The 18,978-nt window shown below is 42.1% G+C and overlaps 1 protein-coding gene across 1 annotated transcript in view; it reads left to right on the top strand.

Moving 5' to 3' along the window:
• The window catches only part of LOC138761741 (collagen alpha-1(XII) chain-like), a 142,735-nt gene that overhangs the window by 81,177 nt on the left and 42,580 nt on the right, over positions 1–18,978 (top strand). Inside the window, exons 13-15 of the mRNA XM_069934406.1 lie at positions 1,871–2,482; positions 11,724–12,341; positions 17,580–18,194. Of these exons, the coding sequence (XP_069790507.1) occupies positions 1,871–2,482; positions 11,724–12,341; positions 17,580–18,194 (1,845 nt within the window). The remainder of the gene's footprint in view (positions 1–1,870; positions 2,483–11,723; positions 12,342–17,579; positions 18,195–18,978) is intronic.

The following is an 18,978-nucleotide window of genomic DNA, read 5'->3' as shown; positions in this document are numbered from 1 at the left end:
TGAACTTATCTAACTCTATCTTAAATATACCTAATGACTTGGCTCTACTGCCATCCATTGCAACAAATTCCACAGATTCACAACCCTTGGGAATTAAATGTCTGTCCAAAGGAACGTTTTTGCTTTCTGAATCTGTGCCCTCTGGTCCCAAATTCCCCCTCCACAGGAATCATCCTCTCCATCCCCACTTTATTCAATGTTTCATTGAGATTTCCCCTTCATTTCTCTAAACTCCAGTGAGAACAGACCCAGAGCCATTAAACACTCTTCATATGATAACCCTTTCATTCCAGAGATCATTTTATAAAACCTTCTGTGGACCCTCTCCAATGCCAATACATCCATTCTTGAACTATTGCTCACTATACTCCGTGCAGTCTGACTAGTGCTTTATAAAGCCTCAACACTTCAATGGAATGTTAGTATTGAATTTGCCTTCCTTACCACTCACTTAAAATGCAAGTTAACCTTTACGGGGTACCACAAGGACTCCAAGTCCCTCTGCCCCACTGATTTCTTAACTTGTTGCACATTTAGCAGATAGTCTGCACCTTTATTCATTCCAGACAAGAGAACAACAGACCTGTTAATAGGCTTTTTCACGTGTATTCTCTGTTAAGAATGTGCCTGAAGAAGCAGAAGTGGCCCTTTAAATTGCAGTTCAGGTGGCAGCGTTGAAAGCGCAGCGCTGGCCACCTGAAAGGACACCTGCGCCAGAATGCGCATCTGAGCGCATTCTGGCTCCTGTCCCTTGGGCTATCAATTCAGGATGGCTGGCTGTCAGCTGGAACAGCCAGCACGGGGACATCCCGTGCGGGACGTCCCCACACTGATCCCGCTACCCCACTCTCTCCCCACTCATGAATTCAGTCCCCACAATGTGGGGCAGACGGCATGGGCTGTCAGAGCGGGGATGTACCCACACTGATCCCGCTGCGCCACTCTCTCCCCACTCACGGGGCTGGAGTGGCCGGTGGGAAAGAAGGAGGCTGGAGCGACCAGCGGGTGAGTACGGCGCTCAAGTAGGATACCGGCATTGTTTCAGCCAACCCCTTTCTCCCCGCCGGCCGCTCCAGCCCCCGTTCTCCCCCACCTGCCGCTCTAGCCCCGCAGTTCCCACACTGACAGCCCAGCCAGTTTCCCCTGCCCTGACGTCCTACGCCGGGGGAAGGGGCAGCTGGGAGAGGAGCTGTCATGCGCTTGCCAGCTGACTGTCATCCCAAGTGCAGCCACTTTTAGGCGGCTGCATTCAGACTGCTGGGGAGGCTACTGTGCTGCGGCGATTATCCCTCTCAGAGGAGGGTTACAAAGTTCGCCTCGCAAGTGCCTCCTGCACATTCACGCGGCCTTCCAACTGCCGCATATTGCCAAAATATGCGGCTTTACAAGCGGTGCAATTGGCCACCTGAAAGTGCCTAATGACTCATTAGCCAGCTTCTCTCATTATGTCAGATGATGCTCACAAACCAAAGAGATTGGGACTTCAATGTGACCAGGGTGGATGGAGCTGGCAGTGAGTCGAGACATTATGGAAAACAGGAGACTAATGGAGGAAAATGTGGATTCATAGCAATGGTGGGGAGTTATTGAAGGCTTAAGGCTTAAGTTTTAGCCTTAATGAGCGATGCTAGAAACCTATGCATCAGTACATGAGTGGATGAGGACCAAGCAGGTAAAGGGGAATAACCCAGAATACCAACTTGATCAGCATAGGTGAATTTGGCTGAAGGGCCTGTTCCACTGAAAAACGAGCCTTTGTGTGAAATATTTTATGAGTGTATAAAATTAGTTATTAGCCAAATTTTCTGCAACTGATATGGTTATCTAACATAGGCAGTTAAATCTCATGATGCTTTTTTTTTACTTCCAGCAGAAAGAATAATCAAGAAGGACATTGTATTTCTTATTGATGCATCAGATTATGTCAGGAACACAGATTTTGCCTTTGTCCATGAGTTCCTCACACGGATAATCGGGAACCTTGACATTGGAAGTGATGGGGTTCAGATGGGTCTGGTGCAGTACAGCAATTATGCAGAGACTGAGTTCTATCTGAACACCTATTCTACAGAAGATGAAATTATGTCTCACATGGAGGGGCTCAGACAGAGAGGTGGGCTGCCACTTAATACAGGGGCAGCTCTGGACTATGTCCGGACAAACCACTTCACCAGATCCTCAGGGAGCAGGAAAGATAAAGGAGTCCCTCAGGTGTTAGTGCTCGTGCTGGCTGGAAGGTCCAGAGACTATGTAAAGCAATCTGCAGATGCACTGAAGCGAGCTGGCATTACAGTTTTTGCTGTGGGAACCAGGAACACAGACCCAGCACAGGTGAAAGAAATCGCAAGTGAGCCCGCCTTGAGCCTCAGCGTGGATGAATTCCGCTCTCTGCCTGACATACAGGAGCAGATGATGGTATCCTTGTCAATGTTGCCTTCGACACGAGAACCAGCTCCCCAGCCAACTGTTCCCATCAGACCAGGTACCTCAGCTCATTTGCAATTTTAACTAGTGACATTGTACCTATGAATGTCTTTTACAAAATGTTCCATTTGATCAAAACTTCCAATCTATCAAATATATCAATCTAGGTTTAATGTCAAGAAGAACACTTTTATTTCAAAATAGACTTAATCCATTTTCTATAGGAAATCAATTTTAAAAAATTTGGCAAAATCATGGTATTAGGAAAATTAAGGATTGTTTTGAGACTGGGAAATTTATTACTTTTAGTAGAATGAAGGAAAAGTTTAAAGTACTGGAAAATACTTCATTTTGTTATTATCAAATTATGAGATTCTTTTGTGAAAATTTTGGTCAAGTTTTATTATTATCCAGTAGAAGCGAAGGTAGAATCAATGTTATGTACTGGAGATACAAATAAATTTATTTCAAATATGTATAAATTATTATAAAAGAAAGGTCAGAAGGAAGGGGTTTATAAACTGAGACATAGATGGGAAATTGATTTAAATAAGAAAATAGATGAAAAAATAGATTGAGATATGTAGAGAAAGTATGAAATGTACAATAAATGTGAGATATAGGTTGGTTCAGCATAATTTTATGCATCAATTATATTTGATACCATTAAAGTTACATAAGATGAATCATATTTATTCGGATTTATGTTTTAGATGTCTACGGGCTGTTAGCACTGGGGCGGCTGGCGTGGGCTGTCAGAGCTGGGGCGGCCAGTGCGAGCTGTCCCCACAGCCCTGTGTTGGTCCCCACACTGATCCCTCTGCTCTTCTCTCTCCCCATAGCCCTGTGTTGGTCTCCACACTGATCCCACTGCTCTGCTTGTGCAGGCTGCCCCAACATCCCGCACCTGCCGCCCCATCACTGACAGCCCGCATCTGCCGCCCCATCACTGACAGCCTGCATCGGCCGCCCCACAGTGTGGGGACTGATACAGGGCTGTGGGGAGAGCATGGGGCAATGGAATCAGTGTGGGGACCGACATGGGGCTATGGGGAGAGAGTATGGCAGTGGAATCAGTGTGGGGATTGACATGGGGTTGTGGGGAGAGAACAGGGATGCGGAATCAGTACGGGGACAGCCCGCGTCTACCGCCCCAACCCCTACAGCCCACGCTGGCCACCCCAACCTCTACAGCCCGTGCCGGCCACCCTAACCCCTACAGCCCACGCTGGCCACCCAGCGATGACAGCCCGCGTCAGCTGCCCCACAGTGTGGGGACTGATACAGGGCTGTGGGGAGAACATGGGGCAGTGGGATCAGTGTGGGGACTGACATGGGGCTATGGGGAGAGAGTAGGGCAGTGAGATCAGTGTGGGGATTGACATGGGATTGTGGGGAGAGAGCAGGGATATGGAATCAGTATGGGGACATCCCGCACCAGCCAGCCAACCCCTACAGCCCACGCTGGCCGCCCCAACCTCTACATCCTGCGCCAGCCACCCCACCCCTACAGCCCACATTGGCCGCCCAGTGCTGACAGCCCACGCCAGCTGCCCATGCCCTGACATCTCATGCCGGGGGGCAGGGGCAGCGGGGAGGGGGGCTGTCAGACGCTCACCAGCTGATTGTCATCCCCTTAGCAGCCGCCTGAAAGCGGCTGCATTCAGGTGCCAGGGGGGTTACAAAGTTTGCCTCGTATGCGCCTCCTGTACTTTCAAGTGGCCTCCTGACAGCCATGTATAGATATAATATGTGACTTTACATCGGGGGATTTTGGCCACCAGATCCAATGCTGTTTCTATTGGGAGATATTAGAGGGGTTAAACCTAAATTAAAATAGAATATTATCAAGTGAAGTTTGTTCAAATTGCTTTAGTGATAGCTAGAAAATGTATCGTAATAACTTGGAAGTCTAATATTGATTTGGGATTGGATCGTTGGCATGCAGAAGTTAGCAGTTGTATTTCACTTGAAAAAATTACTTATAATTTAAGAAAAAGGTATCATACATTTTGGAAAATATGGAGCCCATATTTACTAAGTGTGGGTGTTAATATTTAAATTAATCTCTTACATTCCCTTTCTCTTGCATCAGGGGCTTTGAAAGATAAAGATCTTGTGATTCAGGTAGCCAATTTCCTTAAAATGAGTACAAATCTGTGGACAAATCTGATTAGATATAGCGTAGTGTCTGGGATGTGAAGCAAAAGAAGGGAAGGGAAATTCAAACTCTCTTAGAAATGATAGGGCAGAGTTGACTATAATATTCAAGAGGTTATCATGGATATCTGAATCAAAGAGCAGGTCTTGGGAGCTCTGAGCATTTATGAAAAATTCACATTATCCCTATTTGTGAAAAAAAATTGCATTTTTGATTGAATCCTTCAAGGAGCAAGTATGTGGTGATGTGGAAATAGATGGTCTCAGTATAAAACTAACCCTTTGCAATTCAATTACTATTCAATTATAATCTGCTCTTGGTCTTAATTAAGGCACATTGCACCCCTGCTGTTATTACAGGAAAATCACCAATAGATCAGTTTGTCCTAGATGTCTGGTTTCAGACACACATTTGAAACTTCCCAATCTCTGCAACTGACCAGTGCCCAACAAAGTTCCAGATCTTTAAATTTGTTCTTCAGAATGTTTATCTTCTGTTCCTAATGGTTGCTTCACATGAGTATTGAAACCAAGGATCAACAATGGTGATGGCAAAACTGTTGCAAGTTTAGAGAATGTTTTGCTAATTGGAGCCCCAAAAATGTGCAAAGGCTCTAGCTAGTTTGAATTACAAGCCAGAGGAAAGGTATCATTAAGCTCGAGAGGTGCAGGAAAAATTCACAAAAAATGTTACTGGGACTAATGAGCTTGGAAGTTTATAAAATCATGAGGGGAACAGTTAAGATAAACTATCCTTGGTTTTTTTCCCCAGGAGAGGGAAATCAAAAACAAAAGGGAATAGAATTAAGGTGAGAGGGCAAAAATTTAAAAGAGGCCAAAGGGTATCCTCTTCACATAGATGCAGGTGGGTATATGGAACAAACTGCTGGAGGAAGTGGTAGAAATAGAGACAAAGGTAACATTGAAAAGACATTTAGACAGATACATGTTAGCAAAGGTTTGAAGGATATGTGCTGAATGCAGGCAAAAAGCTTGGATAGTCAACTTGATTGACATGGACGTTGGACCAAAGGGCCTGTTTCCCATACTCTATAATGCCAGGAGTACTTATACTTTTGAAGTGACCAGAGGAGATAGATCACTTTTGAGCAGAAGAAATTTAATAACGGAGTTCAAATTATTCAGGCTTTTCCAGTGTACATAAATAAGCAGTTCTTCTGGTAACAGGATTGATATCTAGGGGTACAAAGTTAAAATAACTGGTGAAGGAATCAGGGTGCAGTTGGTGGAAATTCTGAAATGCATGGCATAAAAGGTCTGGAGAAGGAGTAATAACTTTCAATCGTGTATTTGTTACTTTTTTGGCAAGGTGAAATGTGCATGCCTCTTCGGTGAAATGTCAATGAGGTGGGAATTATTGTATGGTGGTTGTAGTCATGAAGTGATGACACCCCCTCTGTGTTATGAAGCCATGTGATACATTCTTCCACAGACAGTAATGTCTCCACCCTTTGCATTCACCGTTTGCACTCATGAGAGCGAAAAGGAGAATCGAGTTTCTGAATATCCTCTTTGTATAAGCCACAATTATACAGAATTGTCCTGGATTTTCAATTCATTACATAAACACAATTTATTTGTTTTTGTGGCTAATTGTAAAAGAAAATGGCACAAGTTTCAGTCTCAAGTTTTAGCCAGTAAGTTGATCTTAATTGTACAAATGAATGGTTTTGTGTGAATAGGTTGCCAGAGATTGCAAAGGGACATTCAGAGGATACAGAGCTGGGCTAAGATGTGGCAGAGGAATTTAAACCAGAATAGTGTGAAGAGGTTCATTTCAGTAGGTCAAATTTGAAGGGAGAATACAATATTAAAGGGAGCAGTGTGAGCAGTGTGAAGAACTGAAAGATCCTGGGTCCATGTCCACAGGACATTTAAACTGCTGCATATGTTGATCATGTTGTTAAGAAGGTATATGGTGTAGTTGGTCTTCATTAACTATGGAATCAAGTTCAAGAGCTGTGAAGTAATGTAACAACTATATAAGACCTTGGTTAGACCTCACTTGGAATATTGTGTTCGGTTCTGGTCACCTCCTTACAGGAAATATATGGATGCTATAGAGAGGGTGCAGAAGTTATTTACAAGGATGTTGCCTCATTTGGAGAGCTTACTTTATGTGGTTAGGTTAAGTAAATTTTTCTCTTTGGAGTGATGGACCCTAATGGTGGTATAGAAGATGATGAGAGACATTGATCATGTGGATGGCTTTTCCCCAGGGCTGAAATGGCTAATATGAGGGGGTATAGTTTTTAGGTGCTTGGGAGTAAGTACCCGGGGGGGGGGGGGGGGGGGTGTAAGATATAAGTTCTTCATGCAGAAAATGGTTAGTGCATGAAATGTGCTGCTGGGAATAGTGGTGGCAGCAGGTATAATAGGATCTTTTAAGAGGCAATTTGAAAGATACGTGGAACTCAGAAAAATGGAGGCTTATGCAGTGGGGAAATTCTAAAGGAAAAGGTAAAGGCTCCATTATTGTCACATAATACTACATTTAGAATGTAACATACATGAAATTCTTTAACTTTTGTCTACTGTAAGGCAGACAGAGAATTGCCACTTTGTCCAGCACCTCTCAGAAACCTACAGCATCTGGTGTTTTTAGGTGGTCTCCCTTCCAAATACTGACCAGGCCTGAGCCTGCTTAGCTTCCTAGATCAGGCAATCTCAGGCATACTCAGGCTATTGGGCAGCTATTCAAGTAGATTATGAGGTTGGCACTGCACCATGCGCTGATGGGCCTTTCTGTGCTGTAGATTTCTGTGCTTTCTCACCATTGCAGCCTGAAATTCTTTATCTGTTATGATAAAGGGATGCAACTTCAAAATGGAGTTGCTGTTGGTTTTTTATGGTTTAATATGTTCTTAAAATGTTCACTTTAAAAAGATCGTCTCATCTTCATGTGAGATTTTTGTTGTTGGGTTTTCCCAACCTCCATTGGGTCCTGCTTCAATTTTTATTGTTCTGAGGTCTGTAAACAAAAATGTAGTAAAATATTACGTAAAAAATATTTCTGAATCTGAGAACATGCATTCAAATGAACTGGTGCCAGCTCTCTATCACAATGTTTATGGGAGGATAGACTAGAATAAACAAATAAGTTAATCAAATCATGGAAATAGATGGTCTCAGAGCAGACAAATGTACTTGCAAGGTTATTACAATTTACCCTTGGGTTCTGTACTAAGCACAGAGCATTGCATCCCTGATGCTGTTGCAGGGCAAATAACTAATCAACTAGTCTTTTCTTATAGAAACAGTAATATGAAGTGATGTGCTGCTACAGGTGCCAAATGTTTGCACAAACATTCACCCTAGTGCCAACATTTTGTCCTTGACAATGATTTTGGAAGTGAAGCATTTCAGTTTAAGGAGGAGAAATGGGAGCTGCAATTGTGAAGAAACAGAAAACTTCTGAAATACAGGGAGAAACTGTGGTGGTTCTTAATGGCCATATTGTAAGGGCAATTAGGATGTGCAGTGTAAGTTAAAAACCAGCCGATGGAAGAATTTGTTGGTCAAACAACATCTGTGGAGGCAAAAGGGAGCTTCAACAGATCGGATCAAGACCACGCAACGGAACTTGGTGGGGGGGTAGGGGGAGGAATGATGGCCAGGATTTAGAGAGGAGGAGAGGAGAGATGTGACAGGAGTGGGTAGGAAATGGTGGAACCAGATGATGGGCAATGATAAGGCAGCTCGAGCCATTTGAGAAGGGAATAGAAATGGTGAAGAAAGGGAGAGGCATTTGGGTGGATTAGTAGGAGTGGGAAAGGAAAAGAGGGAAAGTGGGTTACATGAACTTGGAAAATTCATGATCCAAATCATTGGGTTGTAGTGTATCCAAGAGGACTATGTGGTTTGGCTTAAAGATGGAGGAGGCTGAGAACAGACAGATCATTGTGGGAATGGAGAGAGGAGTTGATGCCCTGACTGATGAACACAAGCATGGCCAATGTCTTCTTAACTACCCTGCTATACCTGTGTCACCACTCTCAGAGAACTATTGTCCGGTGCCCGGAAATCTCTCTGTTCTGCAACACTCCCCAGGGTGCCATTGCAAATTAAGCTCCAATCTTCAGCCCACAATCTACCAATCTACCAATCTTCAGCCCTTTCACTGAATTGATCAAGATCCCAAACTATTCTTGACCACACTGTCCATGATACCACCAATTTTAGGTCATCTGCAAACTTATGAACCATGCCAACCACATTTTCATCAAGATCATTCATATGGGAATGGCAAGCAATAGTAGGCCCAGCACTGATCCCTGTGGCATACCACTGGCCCAGTCAGAGAAACAACCTGTGTCTTGTCATGGAAATAGATTGCTGGATGAACACAAATTTAAAAAAAAAATGCACATCATCAGTGCGAGATTGTGCCAAATCTACTGTTTCAAGAAGTCCCATCATCTGAGGTGTAGATTTAAGTCTTTGATTTAAAAAAAAACTATTTGGGTGAATCATGCACAATGCACAAATGTGCTGGACAAACTCAGCAGGTCATGCATATGATATACTTGACGAAGGTTCCCAGGTCCAAAATATTAGTTATGCTTCCTCTGGATACTGCATGACCTGCTGAGTTTCTTCAGCATAATTGTGCATTGCACACAACCTCAACATCTATAGTCTTCCTTGTTTAACTCTGGGTGGATCTCACTGAGTTTTACCAGCAAGTCTGTGTGAATGGCTATAAGGATGGCACTGACAGAAGGGACGATTGAAAGTTCAGATTTATTGTCAGAGTACATACTTGACATCACAGTGAACTCTGAGATTTGTTTTCTCCTCTGGACTAGGCAGAATTTTGACTTAACAGTAGTGCAATAAACTACACAAGAAAAAATGCATATACAAAAGAGAGATATGTAAACAAAGAAATAAATGTAAACCAACTGCGCAATGCAGAAAATAAATATTCGATAATAAATAACATGCAAAAGTAAGAGTCCTTAAATAAGTCCCTGATTGAGTTTGTTGGAGGTGTAGCAATTTGGTACAAGTTTTGTGGCACCTATAACTCTTTCCTAATGACAGCAGTGAGAATGGAGCAGGTCTTGGGTGATGAGGATCCCTGATGATTGCTGCTGCTTTCTGACGGTTGATTTTCTCGATAGTGAGGAGAGTTTTGCCTGTTATGTACTGGGCTATGTCCACTACCTTTTGGAGTGCTTTCCACTCAGAGGTATTGGTGCCCCCATACTGGCCTCCATTATGTGAACCTTCTATAGGAGCTCAATCAAGTGTGTTCTGGCCAGCTGTGTCACAGAGTGGTACAGTTGCTGCAGAGAAATGGATTGGAGGTCAATCCACAGTACCTCTCAGCCATAAACGTGGTAGAGAGGATTACTGGAGACTCCCTCCTCCCCATCGACATGATCTACCGGGATCGTTGTCTGAAGAGAGTCCACAAAATCATTAAGGACCCCTACTGCTCTACATACAGCATCTTTCAGCTGCTCCTGTCGAGGAAGAGATACAGAAGTATCAGAGCCAGCACCACCAGCCTAAGGAACAGCTTCTTCCTATGGGCAGTGAAGATGCTGGACAACCAAAGGATCGGCTCACACTAACCATCCAAGACTCTCATTTGTATAAAACAAAATCAATCTATTTATTTATTTATTTATTTAGCTATAATACTTGTCCTGCAGATGTATTATTTGTTCTTGTATGTGTGTATTTGTCTGGCTGTGTGTCTGCATTTTTTTGCACTGAGAATTGGAGAACACTGTTTCATTGGGTTGTACTTGTATAATCAGATGAGAATAAACTTGACTTGACTTGATGCACCCCATCAACACACTTCCCACTAATCATCTGAGAAATTTGCCAAGGTTTTCAATGCCATACCAAACATCTGTAAAGTCCTGAGAAAGTAGAGACACTGATGTGCTTCTTTCACGATGAGATTCATGTGTTGGATCCAGGAAAGGTTCTCCAAAATAGGGACTACCAGGAATTTAAATATTCTCACCCTCTCTACTTTTGATGCCCCAGTGATCGTGCACCCCTGGTCTTCTTTTCCTTTAGTCCACAATCAACTGCTTGGTTTTGGAGACATTGAGTGTGATGTTGTTGTTACACCATTTAGCCAAGTTTTCAATTTCCCTCCTGTATGCTGGCTCATCACCCCTTTTTATACAGCCCACTACTGTGGTATTGTTGGCAAATTTGTAGATGGTGTCATTGTTATATATGAAGCCATACAGTCATTAGTGTAAAGTGAGTAGATCAGGGGACAAAGAACATAGCCCTGTGGTGCTCTGGTACTGATGGAGATTGTGGAGATGATCTTAACAATCTTCACTGATTGTGGTCTGGAGGTGAGGAAATCTAGGATTCGGCTATGTCCTATGGGGAGGGATTAGACAAATTGTTTTCTCTGGAGCATCGGGGCTGAGGAGAGATCTGAGAGAAGTTTATAAAATCATAATCATCATTGATAGGGTAAGACTGTAAGAATCTTTGCCAGGAAATCTCAAATGCTGGAGGCCTCGCCTTTAAAATGTGGGGTGGGGGAGTTTAAAGGAGATGTATGGGCAAGTTGTTTTGCACAGAGATTGAGAGGTGTCTAGAACAGGCTAACGAGTGTGGAATTGGAAGTGGAAACTCTAATAGTGAAGTGCCAGTTGATGAAGTAGACAAAGATGATGTGGTCAAACAATAATCATGGCTTTTATTGGCAGAAACTCATGGTACAATAATGAAAGACAATAGGTGCATATACAGTTGTACCCAAGGGGAGTGTCCTTAACAGTAGAGATAATGCACAGCCAATGTTAGTACAGCAAGGCCCGCCAGAGGGGAGACAGGCAGCTTGGCAGTCATTCACCACAAATAGACACATGGATTTGAAGTGAATGGGTGGGGGGGGGGGTAGATATAGGTCATTTGCAAGTAATTTTGAATTATGCTTGGCCCAGGCATGATGGGCCAAAGGCTCTATTCCTGTTCTGTATTTTTCCATATTCTTAAAATATGCCAGCTTTTTGATTGTGTCCAAAGTGGAAAGTATTATATTTTGGGCTGGTATTTACCCATAATTTTTATCATCTCTCTTGATTTTATCTTGTCTTTTAATAAATTATATTTTGTGTTTATTCCAGCCTTACTGGATGGTGCAAGCAAGAGAGACATTGTATTCCTTATTGATGGGTCAGATAACGTTGGGAACACAAATGCTCCTTTTGTCCGTGATTTTCTCACAAGTGTCATAGAGAACCTTGACATTGGGAGTGACCAGGTTCAGATTGGTCTGGTGCAGTACAGCAATTATGCAGAGACTGAGTTCTATCTGAACACCTATTCTTCAGAAGATGAGATTATGTCTCACATAGAAGGACTTAGATTGAGAGGCGGAGCAGCACTGAACACAGGGGGAGCATTGCAGTATGTCCTCAGAAATCACTTTACCAGATCTTCCGGAAGCCGGAAGGATGATGGTGTTCCACAGTTCTTGGTGCTTATCATGGCTGGAAGATCCAGAGATGATGTCAGACCATTTGCAGATGCACTGAAGCAAGCTGCTGTTACAATCTTTTCCATTGGAACTGAGAGTGCAGACCTGACCCAGCTAAAGGAGATAGCATTTGACCCCAGTCTTGTCTTCAGAGTGAGGGAATTCCACTCTTTGCCACAAGTGCAGGAAGAAATGATGACTCCTCTAACAACGTTGACTATCTCTCAAGTACCTCCTGAAAGCCCAACTGTTCCGAGTAAACAAGGTACTTCAAACTTTCTGTTGTACTCTGTGTTATTGTATCTGTTATCACACTTGTAAAATTCAAGATTATATTCTGCAACAAAAGTATTTACTTTTAATCAATACCATCAGCAAAGATAATCATGTGGTTTGCTGTTTACATGGCTGATTGTATAAAACTAACTGCATATAAAATTAAAGTGAATGGTCAAACAAGGGGAGTGTATTCGATGTGCAAACCTTTTCCATTAAATTTATCTTTATGTTCAGTATTAATTCAAGTGGAGCTGAATGTTTCATCAATAAGTGATCTTGGAAAGAAGATGGTCGGGAGTTAGAAATTTATTTAAATGGGCAAAAGTTTAACAAATTGACTTCATAGAGAAGCAGAAAACAAATAACAGCTCAATTAAATGGGCTTCCATTGGGTGAGAGCACAGTACAATAGCCAGCAAAATGTTTGTAGATTACCAAGTGTATTGGGTGAGACTTTTTTGAACATTTTTTCATTTTTTATTTATATACACAATAAATACAAAATAAATCTACACATGACCAGCAGATGCAAGTCTCCTAATGTAAGTGCATTCATAGACCTATAAATAATCCCTAGCATTACAAACTTACAGGCACCACTGTCAAAATGGTCATGCACAACAATGTTTAATAATACAAGGTGGAGAGATTGAAACATCTCATTTCCTCAATCCTTTCTCTTTCACTCTGACATAACACTTTTCTCATTCCTTTTTGCCAATGAGCATCTACTCATTTAAACATTCGATTTAAGACAGAGAGGAGAATATCTATTTTCTCTCACTTCTAGGAAATTTTTATCTCCCACTCCTTTTCACTCCAATTCCATCTGGCCCATTAAGCCTGCTCTGCCATTTAACAAGATCATGGTTGATCTGGCTATGCAATCAACTCTATCTATCCACCTTTTCCCCAGAACCTGTAACATCTTTACTCTGTAAAAATCTATCTGTCTTAAATGTATTTAATGAGGGATCCTTCACTGCTTCCTTTTACAGAGAATTCCACAGATTCATTACTCTCTGGAAAAATAGTTCCTCCTCTTTACTGTCTTAAATTTACTCCCCAAAATCTTAGTTTCATGTTCTAGTTTCACCTACCAGTGGAAACAGCTTTCCTGCCTCTATCTTATCTATCCCTTTCATAATTTTATGTTTCCATAAGCTCTCCTCTCATTTTTCAGCATCCCACTGATTACAGTCCCAGGCGACTCATAGACAGACCCCTTCATATCTGGCAAAATCCAGTCTTTCCTTTCTCAAGTAGGACCAGAGTTACACACAGTGCTCTAGTGTGGCCTCACAAGTGCCCTGTGTAGTTGCAGCAGGTCCTCACTACTCTCAAATTTAATCCCATCATCACTCTTTTTGCCTTCTTGATTACATGTTGCACCTGCAAACCAACCTTTTGCTATTCATGCACGAGCACTCCTGTCCCTCTGCATTACAGCATGCTGCAATCTTTAACTACGTAAAAAATAAATTCTTCTTTTCCTTTCAAAGTGAATGACCTCATGTTTACCAATATTGCACTCCATATGCCAGACCTTGTCGAGTCATTGAACTTATCTGATTGCTGAGCAGACAAATCTCCATTTATCCCAATACTGCCTTCTATTAGTTAACCAATCCTCTGTCCATGCCAATACATTACTCCAACTTCATGCATCTTTACCTTAGGGATATGTATTTTATCTGGCACCTTATCAAATTCCTGCTGCAAATCTAAGTACACAACATTCATCTGTTCCCCTCTATCTACTGTGCTAGATATACAGTATCCTCAAAGAACTCCAGTACATTTGTCAAGCATGTCTTTCCCTTCCTGAACCTGAGTCTGCCTGATGGAACAGCTTCTATCCAGTTATCTCACTATTTGTTCTTCAATGACAGATTCAAAGATTTTCCCAAATATAAATATTTAGTTCATGGACCTACAGTGACCACTTGCCTTTGCTGGCATCCTTTTTTAAACAGTGGCATCATATTTGATATTTTCTAATCTGCCAAAAGTCCAGAGAATATTGGTAAATGATCACGAATATATCTATTATAACCTCTGTCATTTCTTCAGCACCCTGGGATGCATTCCATCAGGACTAGGGGATCTTTCTACCTTTAGACCCGCGTTTCCCCAGAATTACTTCATCAGTGATAATGATTGCATTGAGACCCTCACCTCCCACTTCATCCTCAGCATAGTTCTTTAGCATGTTCAATCTGCTTTACACTATAAAGATTGACACAAAATAGACATTCAAGGTCTTGGCCCTTTCTACATTTCCAACATTCCCCTTCTCACCTTCCAAGGGCTAGTCTTTCCTGAGCTCTTGCTTTCTCCACCCTGATATTCTCACTTCTGCATTCCAATCTTCTTTCCATCTCCAAACATTTGTCCTCTCCCTTTCCCAAGACCTAAGTAAATCTGAAGTTGATTTTAAAAAATGGCAGCTGGAGGCAAGAGGCTTCAACTTGATGCCGGAGCTGCTACAATGTTTGAGCCTTACAAACATATGTATGCATATAGCAGATCCTACTTTTCACATCTGCTGTTACTCACAATAAATGGTAACTTTCCTAATTATTTAAATCTTCACTAATGTAAATATTTGGACTTTAATATATGTGGGAAGGGGAGTAAGTTTTCTAATGACACCAAAATATAAGATATGGTGGATAGTGAAGAAGGTTACCTGGGTTTGCAAAAGGATTTAGTCCAGATGGGAAACCGGGCTAAGGAACAGCAGATGCAGTTCAACTCAAAGAAGTGTGAGGTGTTGCATTTCGGTAAATCAAAATCTTTAGTGCCCTAAAGAGTGTTGTGGAACAGAGTGACAAAGGGATGCAGGTACCTCACTCTTTGAAGAAGGCAGACAAAGTAATGAAGAGAGTATTTGGGACATTTGCCTTCATCAGTCAGGACATTGAATACAAATGTTGGGGTGTCATGTTGAAGTTATACAAGATGTTGGAGAGGTGACATTTGGAATATTGTGTGCAATTTTGGTCACCCAGCTACAGCTGTATATATAGTTGAAAAGAACATAAAATAGGTTTATAAGCTTTTGGTAGGATTGGGGAAGATGAGCTATCAATAAAGACTGGAAAAACTGTCTGTTTACCTTTGGGTATAGGAGGATGAGAGGGTCTTATTGAGGTCTAAAAAATCAAGAGGAGCAGAGATAAAAATAAACAATGATAGTCTGTTTCCTACAGTAGGGAAGTTTATGATGAGAGGGCATAACTATAAGGTATGGGGAAGAGATTTAGAAGATTCAAGATTCAATTTATTACCATAGTAATAAAACAGTGTCATATTACATGAAATTTCTTCTTGCCTGCTCCAAGGAAGACAGATTTGCCCCTGGAAGGAATTGCAGTCTTATAGACAGACTTACAGTCAGGGAGTGAGAAGCAAAAGAGAGTCCCCCCAGAGTCATTGAGTTTTCCCTCAGCACTTATTCAGCCCCCACAGCCAGACAGAGTCCAGTCCAAACCATTGGCAACCTGACCTCCAGACCCGAACCTCTGACACAGTCAGGAAACCCTTCAACACCCTCGGCTCCTCCTCGCATGCTGGTTCCGATACTTGGTACCCGTTCAGCTAGTTCATGCAGGTCTTCAGCAGTCCACAGCCTGTTGTGAGTCTCCCAACAGCAGTCTCCTGCAGCTTCTGCGGGTTTCTCGCCTCAAGTTATCAGCAGCCTGCCACGGGTAGTGGTCCCTCAACCACAGAGCCCTTTCAATGGTCCGCTGCTGTAGTCACCATCCCCATGGGTCGTCTCCTCCACTTCTCCTTCTCAGACGGGGATGGGAGGTGTTCTTCCCATCCTTGGTACCCTGCTCCAGTTCTCTGCTTCCCCGGAGTCTGCAACGGCATTGTGGCTGCTGGTGATTAATAGATGCCGCCATCTTGGGCACAGACCTGCGTTCACGGGATTTCAAATAAAACCACTGTCCCTCAATGGGCTATGCAGAGCTGACAGCAGTCGACTGGGTGGCTGGACCCCCCAGGAGTACTGCATCGCCACTCCCTCACTCCCTGTTGGTCCACACCAGCGGCAGCGCTGACACTAGAGTGGCTCTGGCAGCACTACCATCTTTTAATTTTTAAGGGATGTGAGCGGACAGTTCTTCACTCAGAGGATGGTGGGCGTATGGAACGAGCCACCAGACAAAGTGGTGGAGGCAGGTATGTTAGCTACCTAGAAAAAATACCTGGATAATTCCATGGATGGGAGGGGATTGGAGGGGGCTAGGCCTAATGCACTATTCAGTATTAGGAACCTGAAGCTATCCACCATCTCCACCTCATCCATGTGGATGCAGACAGGGGTGTGTGAACACTCTCCTTGATTACTTTCAGATGTGATCAATTCCTTCATTTTACTGACATTGAAGGAGATATTGTTGCCTTGGGACCATAACACCAGATTCCCTATCTCTATCCTATACTATACTCTGTTGTTGTTAGAGATCAAGTCTATGATGGTGGTGTCATCTGCAAACCTGGAGTTAGAGCGGTGTTTGGCCATACAGTCTTAATTGTGCAGGGAGTAGAGTGTGCAGCCTTGCAGGGCATTAGTAAGAAGGATTAGCATGAAGAAAATGTTGTCACCCTTCCTCACTGATGGTGGTTTGCAGATCAGGTTAAAAGTTAAACATGTCCAGATGTTCCAGCCTTTTTTTATTTCAAAATTCCAGCATCTGCAGTGTTTTTTTAATGTCATTAAAATATATCTACCTGTTAAGGAATTTGGATTCCTTAACAGGTCTTGAATTTAAGCATTTCTTTCTCTTAGCTCCCCTCTGAATGGCCAAGAACTCAGCTCAGAGGCAATTAGGGGTTGAAAATAAATGCTGGACTAGTCAGGAATATCCTTAATCAATGTGTTGATATTTCCATTGCACTTCTATTTGATGTACCATTCAAAGCTCCTCTTGTCCTTTGAGCTTTTTTTTCACATGTTACAAAGTCTGTGCCTTACAATCTCTCCTTCTGAATGCTTTATAACATTCAATCATTCCTTCAGAACTGGCCTCATTCATTGGGATCCAATAAGATGGCTAAAACTTTCTAATTCCACTGCTTTCCCTTATGTTAAAGTTGTTTTTTGGTATTTTGTTATGCAATAAGTTGGGCTATTTAAATGGAAGTTTCTGTTTCTACAATTGTGTATTCATATTGTATGCTGTGCTGTGAAATATGATGCATATTGTTCCAGTTTTTCCTGAAGAGAACAAACGAGACATTGTGTTCCTTATCGATGGATCCAACAATATGGGAACAGCAAATTTTCATCTTGTCCGTGAGTTTCTTACAAATATAATTGAAAATCTCAATATTGGAAGAGAGAGGATCCAAATAGGCTTGGTCCAATACGGCACCTATGCAGAAACAGAATTCTATCTGAACACCTACTTATCAAAAGCTGAAATCTTATCTCACATCAGAGGACTGAGACCGATGGGTGGGACACGACTTAATACAGGTGCAGCTTTGGACTATGTTTATCGATACAATTTTATCAGTGCTGCTGGAAGTAGGAAGCAAAGAGGCATTCCTCAATTTTTGGTTCTCCTTACTGCTGGAAGAGCGAGTGACAATGTCAAACCACCTTCAGACACAATGAAACGAGCTGCTATCATGAACTTTGCTATAGGTGTCAAGAATGCTGACTTAGTGCAGCTGAAAGACATTGCAATTGATCCCAACTTAGTCTTCCATTTAAATACACTCGATTCTTTGTCAAGTATTGAAGATGAGGTGACTGCACTAATGATGACCCTGCCTGCACCCCGTGCAGCCCCTGAAGAGCCAACTGCTCCCACTAAACAAGGTACATTGTGTTCATCTTGGTGCTACATAGGATTTTATTGTTGACAGAACTCTTTAATATCATCAGAAATCTCTATTATGGTGCTCAGTCAGCCAGGAGAAAGACAGTCATGGATAAGGAACAAGATAAAGCAAAATGTGACAGGGAATCTGCAGCTTGAAAACTGTTATAAAATTAACTCTGTTCATTTTAGGATATGTGCACAGAGCTATGGGGAAAACTTATACTTCACAGCATTGCTGGATATCTATTGTATCTATGTTGATTAGTCTCAAACATTCAAGTTCATTATAACCTGATAGTTCATACTAACCAGACAAAATAGTGCACACACATACACACATAATACTTTTCTAACACAACACATAGAAATCACACTCCTGCATAAAAATATTCTGGAATTTACTTTTGAATTTCTACATAGAGTACTTTAATTAACAACAAAAATACACTCACTTCATATCTTTTATCACTCCCGCTATGGCCAGTCAAAATGCTTGCATGTTCAAACCAACAAAATGTGCATTATAATTAAACAGTTTGGCTGCATGTTAAAAACATCCATTTCCTCTGAGTTTCCATAAGTTACTTTGAGAAGCAAATGAGTAGAAACTGCTGGGATGTAAAAATGTTCCAATGTCTTGGTTCACCATGTTTCTTGGTACATCAGGTAAGTAATAAAAGCTTCAACGGCAGGACCAAGAAATTATCTTTCCACCATTCAGAAGGATCATAATATTTCCAAATAGTTATCCATTCTTCTTGGATCTCACATTCACCATAC

This window comes from Narcine bancroftii, chromosome 4 (genome assembly GCF_036971445.1).
Source record: "Narcine bancroftii isolate sNarBan1 chromosome 4, sNarBan1.hap1, whole genome shotgun sequence".
NCBI lineage: Eukaryota > Metazoa > Chordata > Chondrichthyes > Torpediniformes > Narcinidae > Narcine > Narcine bancroftii.
This window is presented reverse-complemented; position numbering and strand designations above follow the sequence as displayed.